The sequence below is a fragment of the Salvelinus alpinus genome, chromosome 26 (genome assembly GCF_045679555.1).
Source record: "Salvelinus alpinus chromosome 26, SLU_Salpinus.1, whole genome shotgun sequence".
NCBI classification, from domain to species: Eukaryota; Metazoa; Chordata; class Actinopteri; order Salmoniformes; family Salmonidae; genus Salvelinus; species Salvelinus alpinus.
Window position 1 is genome coordinate 8,323,942 of NC_092111.1, and position 17,332 is coordinate 8,341,273.

General features: G+C 43.6%; 1 protein-coding gene across 2 annotated transcripts; it reads left to right on the top strand.

The window, feature by feature from the left end:
* The first annotated feature begins 211 nt into the window (after positions 1-211).
* On the top strand, positions 212-13,900 carry LOC139554567 (NADH dehydrogenase [ubiquinone] iron-sulfur protein 5-like). Of its 2 annotated transcripts, XR_011670859.1 has the most exons (5): positions 212-411; positions 11,764-11,983; positions 13,245-13,378; positions 13,515-13,562; positions 13,706-13,900. XR_011670859.1 is itself a non-coding variant. In XM_071367466.1 (4 exons), exons 2-3 carry the CDS (start codon positions 11,768-11,770, stop codon positions 13,350-13,352), a joined length of 324 nt encoding a protein of 107 aa, XP_071223567.1. In that variant the 5' UTR covers positions 212-411; positions 11,764-11,767; the 3' UTR covers positions 13,353-13,378; positions 13,515-13,900. The 2 variants fall into 2 exon arrangements, 1 of the variants encoding a protein (XP_071223567.1); XM_071367466.1 differs by having other exon boundaries at positions 13,515-13,900.
* The last annotated feature ends 3,432 nt before the right edge of the window (positions 13,901-17,332 follow it).

The following is a 17,332-nucleotide window of genomic DNA, read 5'->3' on the forward strand; positions in this document are numbered from 1 at the left end:
ACTGTAGTCGAACTAGTCATTTAATAGGTTATAATACATCTGACTCCAGAGTGATCTGTTCTTACAATTTGTAGTCTATTACATTTTAGATTTAGATATAATTTATCACGTAGGCTGAATGTAGTTAACTACTTTTTCAAAGTAACTTCAGTATCTTAAAGGTAACTTTAGTGTAGCTTAACTTCTTCCAGTCTGAAGTAATTGGTAGCTTCCCCAACACTGGTCATAGTAATGTTACAGTCAAATACGTGTTCAGTCCAGCTGGGGTTAAGAAATTTCCCTACGATCTTTACAGTAGTGTCGTAAATATAGGCTAGGTTGCCAAAAGACCATCTGATTTCAGGCTTAGGCCGCTCTACTATAAAGTGAGGGGATCCACACAGAAGGTTAAAGTGACTTCACCAAAACACGGTAAAGAATGACATGTATACCATATTTACATAACGTTTGACAAGTCAATCCTAACATAATATTGTACATGCCTGCGCAACAACAATGTGGGGGAAATTGTTTAGCGAGTCACCACACAGCGCGAACGGCCTGTCTTGTCGTTAGCAAGCTAACTTTAGCTGTCGTTTACGTTAGTATGTTCGTTTGTCAATACAATTCGCTAGCTAACGTTAGCTAAACAATTAGCTAGACAGTAAAGTCGAGTGAAATAAATGCATGGCTGCTAAATATTGCTAGCTAGCATAGCTGGAATTAACGACGTTAATAATACTAGCTAGCTAGATAATGGGCTTGTATGAATGTCAAATTGCAACGTTGCTTTGGCGAGTTAGCTAGCTAACTTAAACATGTATGGCAATTTAGCTTGCACTTGCTAGCTAACATTCATTTGTCCTATTTAGCTAGCTTGCTGTTGCTAGCTAATTTGTCCTGGGATATAAACATTGAGTTATTTTTTAAAATTATTATTTTTACATTTTACCCCCTTTTTCTCCCCAATTTCGTGGTATGGGTGGGTATAATTTGTGGAACGTTCCAACAGGAATCTGTTCCAAAAACTTTGTAAATAACCAGTTTGCAAACAAACAACGCATACAAAGTTGTATAGTGGCAGAATAAGATACCGGGTAGGGAGTGGGCCATTTTATAAAGTTTTTCACTCACCCCGTTTATTCCAAAAAAATGTCTGTTCTCACTCTGGTACCCTATGGACAAACATTAAGAATAAGCTACGTGGTGAGTTGATGCCTATTCGGCAGCTAGTTAGTTAGGTGAAGTGATCATGCTACTTTGTATGCGTTTTTTGTTGGCAACCTTGTACTTTACGAAGTTTTTGGAACAGATTCCTGTTGGAACGTTCCACAAATTATACCCACCCGCGTGGTATCCAATTGTTAGTAATTACTATCTTGTCTCATCGCTACAACTCCCGTACGGGCTCGGGAGAGACGAAGGTCGAAAGCCATGCGTCCTCCGAAACACAACCCAACCAAGCCGCACTGCTTCATAATAACACAGCGTGCATCCAACCCGGAAGCCATCCACACCAATGTGTCGGAGGAAACACAGTGCACCTGGCAACCTTGGTTAGCGCGCACTGCGCCCGGCCCGCCACAGGAGTCGCTGGTGCACGATGGGACAAGGATATCCCTACCGGCCAAACCCTCCCTAACCCGGCCAAACCCTCCCTAACCCGGACGACGCTAGGCAATTGTGCGTAGCCCCATGGACCTCCCGGTCGCGGCCGGCTGCGACGGAGCCTGGGCCGAACCCAGAATCTCTGGTGGCACAGCTAGTGCTGCGATGCAGTGCCCTACATTGAGTTGTTATTTTACCTGAAATGCACAAGGACCTCTACTCCGACAATTAATCCACATATAAAACGGCCAACTGAATCGTTTCTAGTCATCTCTCCTCCTTCCAGGCTTTTTCATCTTTGAACTTATATGGTGATCGCATCTAAACTTTCATTGTATTACCACGACAACCGGCAACAAAGTACGTCTTTCAATCACCCACGTGGGTATAACCAATGAGGAGATGGCACGTGGGTACATGCTTCTATATACCAATGAGGAGATGACTTTCAGCGCGATCTGCGTCAGAAATAGTAACGACTTCTTTTTTAGTCCTTGGCATCGCAGACGCTCGTTGGTGCGCGCAATAATTGAATAACATGGATTTCTACATTTATTTTTGCGACGCTCGCGCACGCGACGTGTCCGGTCTGGTCAGCATGTTATACCATTTTAAAGGTAATCTTGTTGTTAATCCCACCAAAGTGTCCGATTTCAAATATGCTTTTCAGCGAAAGCACCACAAACGATTGTTAGGTCACACCAAACCACAATAAGCACAGCCATTTTTCCAGCCAAAGATAGGAGTCACAAAAAGCACAAATAGAGATAAAATGAATTACTAACCTTTGATGATCTTCATCAGATGACACTCATAGGACTTCATGTTACACAATACATGTATGTTTTGTTTGATAAAGTTCATATTTATATAAAAAAATCTGAGTTTATATTGGCGCGTTACATTCACTAGTTCCAAAAACATCCAGTGATTTTGCATAGCCACATCGTTTCAACAGAAATACTCATCATAAATGTAGATGATAATACAAGTTATACACATGGAATTATAGATATACCTCTCCTTAATGCAACCGCTGTGTCAGATTTAAAAAAAACCTTACGGAAAAAGCAAACCATGCAATATTCCCTTACCTTTGATGATCTTCATCAGAATGCACTCCCAGGAATCCCAGGTCCACAATAAATGCTTGATTTGTTCGATAATGTCTGTTATTTATGTCCAATTAGCTACTTTGGTTAGCGCGTTTGGTAAACAATTCCAAAGTCACAAAGCGCGTTCACTAAAACCTGACGAAATGTCCAAAAGTTCCGTAACAGTCAGTAGAAACATGTCAAACGATGTATTGAATCATTACATTTTACATTTAAGTCATTTAGCAGACGCTCTTATCCAGAGCGACTTACAAATTGGTGCATTCACCTTATGATATCCAGTGGAACAACCACTTTACAATAGTGCATCTAACTCTTTTAAGGGGGGGGGGTTAGAAGGATTACTTTATCCTATCCTAGGTATTCCTTAAAGAGGTGGGGTTTCAGGTGTCTCCGGAAGGTGGTGATTGACTCCGCTGACCTGGCGTCATGAGGGAGTTTGTTCCACCATTGGGGTGCCAGAGCAGCGAACAGTTTTGACTGGGCTGAGCGGGAACTGTACTTCCTCAGAGGTAGGGAGGCGAGCAGGCCAGAGGTGGATGAACGCAGTGCCCTTGTTTGGGTGTAGGGCCTGATCAGAGCCTGAAGGTACGGAGGTGCCGTTCCCCTCACAGCTCCGTAGGCAAGCACCATGGTCTTGTAGCGGATGCGAGCTTCAACTGGAAGCCAGTGGAGAGAGCGGAGGAGCGGGGTGACGTGAGAGAACTTGGGAAGGTTGAACACCAGACGGGCTGCGGCGTTCTGGATGAGTTGTAGGGGTTTAATGGCACAGGCGGGGAGCCCAGCCAACAGCGAGTTGCAGTAATCCAGACGGGAGATGACAAGTGCCTGGATTAGGACCTGCGCCGCTTCCTGTGTGAGGCAGGGTCGTACTCTGCGAATGTTGTAGAGCATGAACCTACAGGAACGGGTCACCGCCTTGATGTTGGTTGAGAACGACAGGGTGTTGTCCAGGATCACGCCAAGGTTCTTAGCACTCTGGGAGGAGGACACAATGGAGTTGTCAACCGTGATGGCGAGATCATGGAACGGGCAGTCCTTCCCCGGGAGGAAGAGCAGCTCCGTCTTGCCGAGGTTCAGCTTGAGGTGGTGATCCGTCATCCACACTGATATGTCTGCCAGACATGCAGAGATGCGATTCGCCACCTGGTTATCAGAGGGGGGAAAGGAGAAGATTAATTGTGTGTCGTCTGCATAGCAATGACAGGAGAGACCATGTGAGGATATGACAGAGCCAAGTGACTTGGTGTATAGCGAGAATAGGAGAGGGCCTAGAACAGAGCCCTGGGGGACACCAGTGGTGAGAGCACGTGGTGCGGAGACAGATTCTCGCCACGCCACCTGGTAGGAGCGACCTGTCAGGTAGGACGCAATCCAAGCGTGGGCCGCGCCGGAGATGCCCAGCTCGGAGAGGGTGGAGAGGAGGATCTGATGGTTCACAGTATCAAAGGCAGCCGATAGGTCTAGAAGGATGAGAGCAGAGGAGAGAGAGTTAGCTTTAGCAGTGCGGAGCGCCTCCGTGACACAGAGAAGAGCAGTTTCAGTTGAGTGACTAGTCTTGAAACCTGACTGATTTGGATCAAGAAGGTCATTCTGAGAGAGATAGCAGGGGAGCTGGCCAAGGACGGCACGTTCAAGAGTTTTGGAGAGAAAAGAAAGAAGGGATACTGGTCTGTAGTTGTTGACATCGGAGGGATCGAGTGTAGGTTTTTTCAGAAGGGGTGCAACTCTCGCTCTCTTGAAGACGGAAGGGACGTAGCCAGCGGTCAAGGATGAGTTGATGAGCGAGGTGAGGTAAGGGAGAAGGTCTCCGGAAATGGTCTGGAGAAGAGAGGAGGGGATAGGGTCAAGCGGGCAGGTTGTTGGGCGGCCGGCCGTCACAAGACGCGAGATTTCATCTGGAGAGAGAGGGGAGAAAGAGGTCAAAGCACAGGGTAGGGCAGTGTGAGCAGAACCAGCGGTGTCGTTTGACTTAGCAAACGAGGATCGGATGTCGTCGACCTTCTTTTCAAAATGGTTGACGAAGTCATCCGCAGAGGGGGAGGAGGGGGAGGAGGATTCAGGAGGGAGGAGAAGGTGGCAAAGAGCTTCCTAGGGTTAGAGGCAGATGCTTGGAATTTAGAGTGGTAGAAAGTGGCTTTAGCAGCAGAGACAGAAGAGGAGAATGTAGAGAGGAGGGAGTGAAAGGATGCCAGGTCCGCAGGGAGGCGAGTTTTCCTCCATTTCCGCTCGGCTGCCCGTAGCCCTGTTCTGTGAGCTCGCAATGAGACGTCGAGCCACGGAGCAGGAGGGGAGGACCGAGCCGGCCTGGAGGATAGGGGACATAGAGAGTCAAAGGATGCAGAAAGGGAGGAGAGGAGGGTTGAGGAGGCAGAATCAGGAGATAGGTTGGAGAAGGTTTGAGCAGAGGGAAGAGATGATAGGATGGAAGAGGAGAGCGTAGCGGGGGAGAGAGAGCGAAGGTTGGGACGGCGCGATACCATCCGAGTAGGGGCAGTGTGGGAAGTGTTGGATGAGAGCGAGAGGGAAAAGGATACAAGGTAGTGGTCGGAGACTTGGAGGGGAGTTGCAATGAGATTAGTGGAAGAACAGCATCTAGTAAAGATGAGGTCAAGCGTATTGCCTGCCTTGTGAGTAGGAGGGGAAGGTGAGAGGGTGAGGTCAAAAGAGGAGAGGAGTGGAAAGAAGGAGGCAGAGAGGAATGAGTCAAAGGTAGACGTGGGGAAGTTAAAGTCACCCAGAACTGTGAGAGGTGAGCCATCCTCAGGAAAGGAACTTATCAGGGCGTCAAGCTCATTGATGAACTCTCCAAGGGAACCTGGAGGGCGATAAATGATAAGGATGTTAAGCTTGAAAGGGCTGGTAACTGTGACAGCATGGAATTCAAAGGAGGTGATAGACAGATGGGTCAGGGGAGAAAGAGAGAATGTCCACTTGGGAGAGATGAGGATCCCAGTGCCACCACCCCGCTGACCAGAAGCTCTCGAATCAATCTTTAGAATGTTGTTAACATAAATCTTCAATAACGTTCCAACCGGAGAATTAATTTGACTTCAGATGAGCGATGGAACGGAGCTCCCTCTCATGTTCCATGGTCACCTCATGGCAGTGGTGACTAATTCTCTTCTCATTCGGCCCCCCTTCACAGTAGAGTCATCAGACAAAGTTCTACAGACTGTTGACATCTAGTGGAAGCCGTAGGAAGTGAATACTCATTCATATCTTGCTGTGATTTCAATGGGATCTTGGTTGAAACTCGACCAGCCTCAGAATTTCCACTTCCTGTTTGGATTTTTTCTCAGGTTTTTGCCTGCCGTATGAGTTCTGTTATACTCACAGACATAATTCAAACAGTTTTAGAAACTTCAGAGTGTTTTCTATCCAATACTAATAATACTATGCAAATATTAACAACTATGACTGAGGAGCAGGCCGTTTACTCTGGGCACCTCTGTGCACCTTTCATCCAAGCTACTCAATACTGCCCCTGCATCCATAAGAAGTTAAAGAGATGGGTGGGGCTAAAGAGGGTGTGAACGATGCTGAATGGTTGTAGACAAAGAGCTCTCCAATAGTAAACTCAGCAAAAAAAAGAAACAGCCCTTTTTCAGGACCATGTCTTTCAAAGATAATTGGTAAAAATCCAAATAACTTCACAGATCTTCATTGTAAAGGGTTTAAACACTGTTTTCCATGCTTGTTCAATGAACCATAAACAATTAATGAACATGCACCTGTGGAACGGTCGTTAAGACACTAACAGCTTACAGACGGTAGGCAATTAAGGTCACAGTTGTGGAAACTTAGGACACTAAAGAGGCCTTTCTACTGACTCTGAAAAACATCAAAAGAAAGATGCCCAGGGTCCCTGCTCATCTCCCTGAACTTGCCTTAGGCATGATGCAAGGAGGCATGAGGACTGAAGATGTGGCCAGGGCAATAAATTGCAATGTCCGTACTGTGAGACGCCTAAGACAGCACTACAGGGAGACAGGATGGACAGCTGTCCTCGCAGTGGCAGACCACGTGCAACAACACATGCACAGGTGCCCGAGTTACACCAGGAACGCACAATCCCTCCATCAGTGCTCAGACTGTCCGCAATAGGCTGAGAGAGGCTGGACAGAGGGCTTGTAGGCCTGTTGTAAGGCAGGTCCTCACCAGACATCACTGGCAACAACGTCGCCTATGGGCACACCCACCGTCGCTTGACCAGACAGGACTGGAAAAAAGTGCTCTTCACTGACGAGTTGTGGTTTTGTCTCACCAGGGGTGATGGTCGGATTCGTGTTTATCGTCGAAGGAATGAGTGTTACACCGAGGCCTGTACTCTGGAGCGGGATCGATTTGGAGGTGGAGGGTCCGTCATGGTTTGCGGCGGTGTGTCACAGCATCATCGGACTGAGCTTGTTGTCATTGCAGGCAATCTCAATGCTGTGCGTTACAGGGAAGACATCCTCCTCCCTCATGTGGTACCCTTCCTGCAGGCTCATCTTGACATGACCCTCCAGCATGACAATGCCACCACACACAGAACGAGCATTATAGCTGATTTCCTGCAAGACAGGAATGTCAGTGTTCTGCCATGGCCAGCGACAAGCCCGGATCTCAATCCCATTGAGCACGGCTGGGTCCTGTTGGATCGGAGGATGAGGGCTAGGGCCATTCCCCCCCAGAAATGTTCGGTAACTTGCAGGTGGCTTGGAGGAGTGGGGTAACATCTCCCAGCAAGAACTGGCAAATCTGGTGCAGTCCATGAGGAGGAGATGCATTGCAGTACTTAATGCAGCTGGTGGCCACACCAGATACTAACTGTTACTTTTGATTTTTACACACCCCTTTGTTCAGGGACACATTGTTCCATTTCTGTTAGTCACATGTCTGTGGAACTTGTTCAGTTTGTCTCAGTTGTTGAATCTTGGTACATTCATACAAATATTTATGCAGTTGACAGTGAGAGGACGTTTCTTTTTTTGCTGGGTTTAGTACCAAAACATTGAAAGGCCATTTTCGCAAAAGTGAGTTTACAAATTTATTAACTTTCAAAGCAAAATTACTTTCCCATTGTTCACAAACTGTAGTGTATGATATACCATTTTGGACAAAAGTAGAGACTTCAGAGCTACAATATAGAACACACAATTTCAAATTTTGCTATATAAGACCAATTTTGAGATGGTCGGTCACATGTGGGAACTCCTTCAAGACTGTTGGAAAAGCATTCCAGGTGAAGCTGGTTGAGAGAATGCCACGGGTGTGCAAAGCTGTCATCAAGGCAAAGGGTGGCTACTTTGAAGAATCAAAAATATTTGGTTACTACATGATTCCATATGTGTTATTTCATAGTTTTGATGTCTTCACTATTATTCTACAATGTAGAAAATAGTAAAATTAACACTTGTGAATGAGTAGGTGTGTCCAAAATGTTGACTGGTACTGTATAGAGGTCGACAGATACCGATTTAAATCGGACGATTTTTATTTGTTTATTTGTAATAATGACAATTACAACAATACTGAATGAACACTTATTTTAACTTAATATAATACATCAATAAAAATCAATTTAGCCTCAAATAAATAATGAAACATGTTCAAATTGGTTTAAATAATGCAAAAACAAAGTGTTGGAGAAGAAAGTAAAAGTGCAATATGTGCCATGTAAAAAAGCTAATGTTCCTTGCTCAGAACATGAGAACATATGAAAGCTGGTGGTTCCTTTTAACATGAGACTTCAATAGTCAAAGGTATATGGAATACATATGGTATAGAGAGAAATAGTCCTATAAATACTATATTAACGACAACCTAAAACCTCTTACCTTGGAATATTGAAGTCTCATGTTAAAAGGAACCACCAGCTTTCATATGTTCTCATGTTCTGAGCAAGGAACTTAAACGTTAGCTTGTTTACATGGCACATATTGCACTTTTACTTTCTTCTCCAACACTTTTGTGCCAATACTAGGCACTTTACTATTGCCAGTGTAACAGTATAGCTTCCGTCCCTCTCCTCGCTCCTACCTGGGCTCGAACGAGGAACACATCGACAACAGCCACCCTCGAAGCAGCGTTACCCATCGCTCCACAAAAGCCGTGGCCCTTGCAGAGCAAGGGGAACAACTACTCCAAGTCTCAGAGCGAGTGACGTTTGAAACGCTATTAGCGCGCACCCCGCTAACTAGCTAGCCATTTCACATCGGTTACACCAGCCTAATCTCGGGAGTTGATAGGCTTGAAGTCATAAACAGCGCAATGCTTGAAGCTGAGTGAAGAGCTGCTGGCAAAACGCACGAAAGTGCTGTTTGAATGAATGCTTACGAGCCTGCTGCTGCCTACCCCTGCTCAGTCAGACTGCTCTATCAAATCATAGACTTAATTATAACATAATAACACACAGAAATACAAGCCTTAGGTCATTAATATGGTCGAATCTGGAAACTATAATTTCGAAAACAAAACGTTTATTATTTCAGTGAAATACAGAACCGTTACGTATTTTATCTAACGTGGCAACCATAAGTCTAAATATTGCTGTTACATTGTACAACCTTCTATGTTATGTCATAATTACGTACAATTCTGGCAAATTAGTTCGCAATGAGCCAGGCGGCCCAAACTGTTGCATATACCCTGACTCTGCGTGCAATAAACGCAAGAGAAGTGACACAATTTCACCTGGTTAATATTGCCTGCTAACCTGGATTTCTTTTAGCTAAATTTGCATGTTTAAAAATATATACTTCTGTGTATTGATTTTAAGAAAGGCATTGATGTTTATGGTTAGGTTCACGTTGGAGCAACAACAGTCCTTTTTCCGCGAATGCGCACTGCATCGATTATATGCAACGCAGGACACGCTAGATAACTACACATGGTTGATGATATTACTAGTTTAACTAGTGATTATGATTGATTGATTGTTTTTTATAAGATAAGTTTAATGCTAGCTAGCAATTTACCTTGGCTTCTTACTGCATTCGCGTAACAGGCAGGCTCCTCGTGGAGTGCAATGAGAGGCAGGTGGTTGGAGCGTTGGACTAGTTAACTGTAAGGTTGCAAGATTGAATCCCTGAGCTGACAAGGTAAAAATCTGTCGTTCTGCCCCTGAACAAGGCAGTTAACTCACCGTTCCTAGGCCGTCATTGAAAATAAGAATGTGTTCTTAACTGACTTGCCTAGTTAAATAAAGGTGAAAAAATAAATAAAAATACAACAACAATAATTGGCCAAATCGGTCGACCTCTAGTACTGTATGTGGACACCCCTTCAAATTAGTGGATTTGGCTATTTCAGCCACACAGCCATAAAATCTCCATAGACAAACATTGGCTGTAGACTGGCCTTACTGAAGAGCTCAGTGATTTTCAACGTGGTACCGTCATAGGATGCCACCTTATCAACAAGTCAGTTTGTCACATTTCTGCCTTGCAAGAGCTGCCCTGGTAAACTGTAAGTGCTATTATTGTGAAGTGAAAACGTCTAGGAGGAACCAAGTGCTGAAGTGCGTAGCGCGGAAAAATTGTCTGTCCTCGGTTGCAACACTCACCAAAGAGTTCCAAACTGCCTCTGGAAGCAACGTCAGCACAATAACTGTTCATCGGGAGCTTCATGAAATGGGTTTCCATGGCCGAGCAGTTGCACACAAGTCTAAGATCACCATGCGCAATGCCAAGAGTGGTGTAAAGCTCGCTGCCATTGTACTCTGGAGCAGCGGAAATGCGTTCTTTGGAGTGATGAATCACGCTTCACCATCTGGCAGTCTGACAGACGAATCTGGGTTTGGAGGAAGCCAGGAGAACGCTACCTGCCCCAATGCATAGTGCCAACTGTAAAGTTTGGTGGAGGAGGAATAATGGTCTGGGGCTGTTTTTCATGGTTCGGGTTAGGTCCCTTAGTTCCAGTGAAGGAAAATGTTAACGCAACAGCATACAATGACATTCTAGACAATTCTGTGCTTCCAACTTTGTAACAACAGTTTGAGGAAAGCCCTTTCCTGTTTCAGCATGACAATACCCCCGTGCACAAAGTAAGGTCCATACAGAAATGGTTTGTCGAGATCGGTGTGGAAGAACTTGATTGGTCTGCACAGAGCCCTGACCTCAAACCCATCGAACACTTTGGGATGAATTGGAACACCGACTGCGAGCCAGGCCTAATCGCCCAACATCAGTGCCCGACCTCACTAATGCTGTCGTTGCTCAATGGAAGCAAGTCCCCGCAGCAATGTTCCAACATCTAGTGGAAAGCCTTCCCAGAACAGTGGATGCTGTTTAAGCAGCAAATGGGGGACCTACTGCATATTTACTCCATATTAATGCACATGATATTGGAATGAGGTGTTCGACGAGCAGGTGTCCACATACTTTTAGTCATGTAGTGTACGTCATGGAATGTGGAGTCCAATAGAACCTACTTCTAAAACTTCTTATAAAGTTGGTTTTGTAGTATAAACTGGGAATATTTTTGACTGATATTATGATTCGTTTATTTCATATCTGCAAAGTAGTAAAAACGCTGTCAGTTCCACTTTAACTAGCTTGCCCATTCATGTACTGTAATGCTAGTGCATATGGCTGGGTATGGCCCCAGTGTTCTCGAGAGCTAGTAACGTTAGTTAGCTAATTCTACTGAACATTTAGCTATTTTTCTTGAATTCATATTGATGCTTCCAGTTTTATGAACAATAATTTACAGCTAGAGGGCTCTCTATACCAATGAGAAATGTCAGATTTAATTCACAGCCAACACATTGGGTGTATTGATTAGCCGATAGACCCTAACATTAGCAAACAGTTGCAAAATGTTTTGCAAAGGACACCATTTACTCCAAATGGAAACAGTTTGGCAACTAAAACAAGAGTTTTCATTGGACAAATTCAGGTATGTCTCTCCCCGTTTTATTCAGTTTGTTTCTGCTTGGTTCCTCGTGACTACATCCCTTGTTATTATGGCCATACATTGTCAAAACCATGACGCCACAGAAACACAGAAAGGCCCCTTTCTAATCAAAAACCTTAAGCATCACCCTTGCTCTTCTCTCTCCCACCCCATCCTGCAGCATCATGCCGTTCATCGACCTCCAGGGGAAGTTGGGCATCAACATGGACAAATGGATGTTGATCCAGGGTGGAGAGCAGCCATACAAACGTGCGCCGCGCTGCCACGCCTTTGAGAAGGAGTGGATCGAGTGTGCGGATGGCATTGGTCAGACCCGTGCCAAGAAGGAGTGCAAGCTAGAGTTTGAGGACTTCTATGAGTGCATGCACAGAGAGAAGACGGTGAGTGTAGGATATCTGTACTGAAGAGTGTGTGTGTGAACTGTGAAGATTGATTGTGTGTGTGTTTCATGTCCTTTCCCCGTAAACACTTGTGATTCCATCAACCAAGACCTGTTGAAGAGTTGTCAGTTGACGTCCATGTCTTTGATTAAAATAACTGCTTGTCATCCTACATGGGTGTCTATCCTAGGGATGTGATGAATGGAAAAAATTTCTTAACATTTAAATGTAAAATTCATACAATTCCACGCAAATTCACAATGAAAGTGAAAGTTTGAAAGTTTGAATTTCCTTCTCATTTAACTTCTCAAAGTATTGCCACACAGGACTTCGCTGCTGTCGCTTGCCTTTCTCTGCCATTTTCCAACTGTTAACGACGATGGCGTAGTAGTGGAGAGTCGACTCAAATAATTGTTCCCTTGCACGTCGACTCCTATTTCTGAGGGTCAAGATTCGTAGCGGAATCGACTCCTAAGATTCAGTATTTTTGGAGGAGACTGATTAGCCGCATCTTTCATTGGGAGCTAGCAAGAGACGGACGGAGAGAGAGGGGAGGGCACAGTATAGGCAGGACTCGCACCTTCAGTAAAGCAGGGCAAATGATCAATGAATAGCCTAGGATATTGAGATAAACGAGATGCAACACTTCTCACACAGTCACATAAAGTATCTGCACGGGTTGCATGCTGTTCGGGTTGCACGCTGTTCACATCGTGGTAGCCAGGGCACCAAAACAGCAGAGAAGTTGAGCCTTGTGCTTCAACGCTCTTATTGTTGCGGAATTATTGTTGCGCTCTTATTGACCCACTATGCTGTTTACTTTCGGCATCTACGTAAAATAAAATGTTTTTCAGTTAGGGATTTTTCTTATTATTAAGTATCCCAATTTCCTTTAAACATTTGAATGTTTAAACGTTCACACCCTTTCCATCCTGTCCAGCTCTACTTTAAGAAAAAAGTACTTCATGGATAGTTGGAGAACGCTTTGCTGTTGATTAAAGGATTTGAAGGAGATTATTTTGTTGTTTGGCTGTTTTTGTTGTTAAAAATACATTGAGTTGATCAATGAAGAGAATTGTGGTTTTGATCAGCAATGAGCTGAAAAAACAAACGAATATCTCCTAAGAAGTTTTGAGCTTTTGCCCCCCCCCCTCAAGTTAGACAGCCTGTCTCAATATTTCCCCTGAATGTGCAGTAAGTGTCTGGTGTGGATATCTCTCTCACTCTCCGTGCATCTCTTTCTCTCTTTCTGTGTCTGTAGCACAAGAGGCTGTATGAGATCCGTAAGCAGCGGGACAAGATGGTGAAGGAGGGCACCTACCAGACCCCAGCTCACCACACTGGCGCTCAGGCTGACAACAGGCCTTGACCTTATTTGACCTTGTTGACCACAAGGTGTGTCCCCAACTTGTGTATAATCATTTTCATTCAGATATCACTTTATTGTTCGTGTCTACCCCTGTACAAGTTCGCAAATAAATATTATTGATCGTGAACCTTGTATATTGACTTTCTCTTTCTCCTTTTTTAGGTACAGTGTAGGGAGAGATGATTGGAAGAAAGGGACAGAAATGTGAAGGTGATTTATAATATGTGCACTCAGGTTTCAGTTTGATGTTCACTATATTTGTGTCCCCCCAAAAAAGTTTGACAGCCTCTCTCAATATTTCCTCTGAATGTGCAGTAAGTGTCTGACGTGGATATCTCTCACTGTCTGTGCAGGTAGCTTAGTGGTTAGAGCGTTGGACGAGTAACCGAAAGGTTGCAAGGTCAAATCCCCGAGCTGACAAGGTAAAAATCTGTCGTTCTGCCCCTGAACAAGGCGGTTAACTGTTCCTAGGCCGTCATTGAAAATAAAAATGTGTTCTTAACTGACGTGCCTAGTTAAATAAAGGTAAAATAAATAAATATTTATGATCCCGGTTTTGAATGTGTTAATACTACCGATTTTTGTATTCAATTATTTATAATATACTAACTACACAATACCAGACAATATTTTTGTTGAGCTTGAACTTATTCATTATTTACAACCCCAGTTTGAGACTGACATAATGATTTCAAATTAGCCTACTTGTTTTGGGGCGCAAGTGGCTACAGGTGAAGTACTACAGGACTGCCGACCTGAGAGTAGTGAGAATATTTTCTTCACATACCTGTACAGTGTCTTCAGAAAGTATTCCTATCCCTTGACTTTTTATACATTTTGTTGTGTTACAGCCTGAATTGAAAAATTGATTAAATAGATTTTTTCCCCTAACCCATCTACACACAATACCCCATAATGACAAAGTGAATAAAAAAATTGTTGCAAATGTATTAAAAATAAATAGATATCTCATTTACATAAGTATTCACACACCTGAGTCTACTTTGTTGAAGCATTTTTACAGCCCTGTCTTTCTGGGTAAGTAAGAGCTTTCCCCACCTGGATTGTGCAACATTTACACATTCTTTTGAAAATTCTTTAAGATCTGTGAAATTGGTTGTTGATCATTGCTAGACAACCATTTTCAGGTCTTGCCATAGATGTTCCAATAGATTTAAGTAAAAACTAACTCGGCCACTCAAGAACATTCACTGTCTTCTTGGTAAGCAACTCCAATGTAGATGTGGCCTTTTGTGTTGTATGTTTGGGGCAAATCCAAAATGACTTTGCATTCAGGACAAATAGTGAGTTGCTTTGCAGTATTCCTTTAGTGCCCTGTAGCAAACAGGATACATGTTTTGGAAAATGTTAGTTCTTTACATGCTTCCTTTTCCCTCTGTCAATTATGTTAGTATTGTGGAGTAACTACAATGTTGTTGATCCATCCTCAGTTTTCTCCTATCACAGACATGTTTTACAGTCACCGTTGGCCTCATGGTGAAGTCCCTGAGTGGATTTCCTTCTCTCCGGCAACTGAGTATCTGTGTAGTAACTGGGTGTTTTGATCCAAAGTGGAATTAATATGCTCAAAGGGATATTCAATGTCTGCTTTTTGTATTTTTACCCATCTATCAATAGGTGCCTTGGAAAACCTCCCTGGTCTTCGTGGTTGTATCTGTGTTTGAAATTCACTGCTTACCTGAGGGACCTTACAGATAATTGTGTGGGTACAGAGATGGGGTAGTCTTTTAAAAATCATGTTAAAGACTTAATGCACACAGTGAGTCCATGCAACTTATGTGACTTGGTAAGCACATTTTTACTCCTGAACTTATTTAGGCTTTCCATAACAAAGGGGTTGAAAACTTATTGACTCAAGACATTTCAGCTTTTCATTTTTAATTAATTAGGAACAATTTTGAAAAACATTACACTGGCATTGTGAGGCATTGTGGGTAGGCCAGTGATAACCAGCAAAATTCATCTTGTTGATAAAAATAAACATGAGACTTCAAGAAATATCTTGTTATAGCAACTCTCCATAAGCCAGACTTGCTTGGGAAGTAGGGGGTAGATGAAATGTGAAATGCACTCAACTCTAAACCCTGTGACCTAATTCTGGTAAATAACAGTCCATTGAGTAGTTGAGAAATACTCCCAAGGGACAGCTTCTCCTGATGAAAGCTAAATATGAATGGATGCCCTCTGACACCCTCATTCAATTACCAAGTGTATCACTTGCGTTTATAAGATTATGAGATTATCCATGTCACCACAAGGTGGTGCCAAAAGCCAAGTAATTACTACAAAACCTACCATCTACCTAATCATGTCAAATTACATGTAGATAGACTTCTGTTACAATGCTTGACAAATGTTACAGAGAAGTCCATCGTTTAGTAGCAACAAAAAATAAAGGGTTTCTTACTTGCTGATATACAGTGGAAAAATAAGTATTATGAAGTGATGTTGGCCTCGGCCTTAATCACAAGGATTTTGTTTTTATTAATAACAGATACTAGAGATGGCAATACTGTCACAATATAGCCTACAAACAGTTTTGATGAAGTGTGTGATTGAGGGAGGGAGATGAAGAGAGGCGCAGCGGTCTAAGGCACTGCATCTCAGTGCAAGAGGTGTCACTACAGACCCTGGTTCGATCCCGGGCTGTATCATAACCGGACGTGATCGGGAGTCGCATAGGGCGGCGCACAATTGCCCAGCGTCGTCCGGGTTAGGGGATGGTTTGGCGGGGTTGGCCCTCGTAAAATAACTGACTTGCCTAGTAAAATAAAACAATTCGAATATGGATTTTTCATACACGCCAAAAGATTGTCTCTTGTCCTTTTATCAAACAGGCTAAATGAAATTCGGTGTGCCTTTCCAAATGAAATGCAGTGCAATTTTGCAACCTAGACTGGAGACTTGCTTCAGAAGGTAGCATAACTTTGGGCTGTAGAAGGTAACAACATTAGACTGCTTAAATTTACTGATAGGCCTATAATAAAGTCTCCTTTTACATTAAGTTAATCAAAATAAGGGAATAACGCATTTCTGTAATTGGCAATAAAACAGGTCAACTGCAAGGCAATAAAGTAGCACAATAGGCCTATAGTTTTGTAAAATAAAATCCCGTGCTAACCAGACAGGCCAAAATCCCCTATCCCAAAAACTTGATTAAAACCTTGTGATGACTAGCCTAGATCTATCCCATATTGTTGCTTTTCACCTTGTCACACTGTATAGATATAGTGTAACCCCAGACTCTGACGTGATTCAGAACAGTAATGGTGTCTTCTGAAGCAAGTCTCCAGTCTAGGTTGCAAAATTGCACTGCTTTTCATTTGGCAAGGCACACCGAATTTCATTTAGCCTTTGTTTGATTAAAACATCAGCAGCGAGCCTAGTTAATCCTGAACTGTCGGACAACATTCCGTCGCGTTCTCTGACGGCTCGGCGGATGGAGGGAGGGTCATTCTTACAAGCTTTTCTCCCGGCTGGACAAACTGGCCTCTCCTGTAGGACTGGGAAGGTCCTGCAACTACAAACTAACCTACAAAACTCAGTTACATAAATACATATTGGAGATGGGGGGAGGAGGGGTCAGGAGAAATAGGAGAACAGGGATGATAGATCAATGGATTAAGGATTAATATGATCACATGCAAAACCTATTGCAAAAGCAGTAGCCAAACACAGCTCTTTCGTGTTTGCTATGCATCCACAAATATTCCAAATGTAAACGCCCATTCCAAAAAATAGCGTGCGTCGTGCCAGTTGCCCGTGCGCGAATCGTGCTGCTGAGCCCCAGATGACGTTGGAACACACTGAAATGCCATTTTCTCGACAATAAAAATCTATGGGTTAAATGTTAAACCCGTTACATTGCCTACCCATTTATATGAGGTCAGGAGAAAGGAGAGCGAAAGTTGGCGGGCGAGAGTGAGGGAGGAAGCGAGGGGGGTTGTAGAGACAGGAAA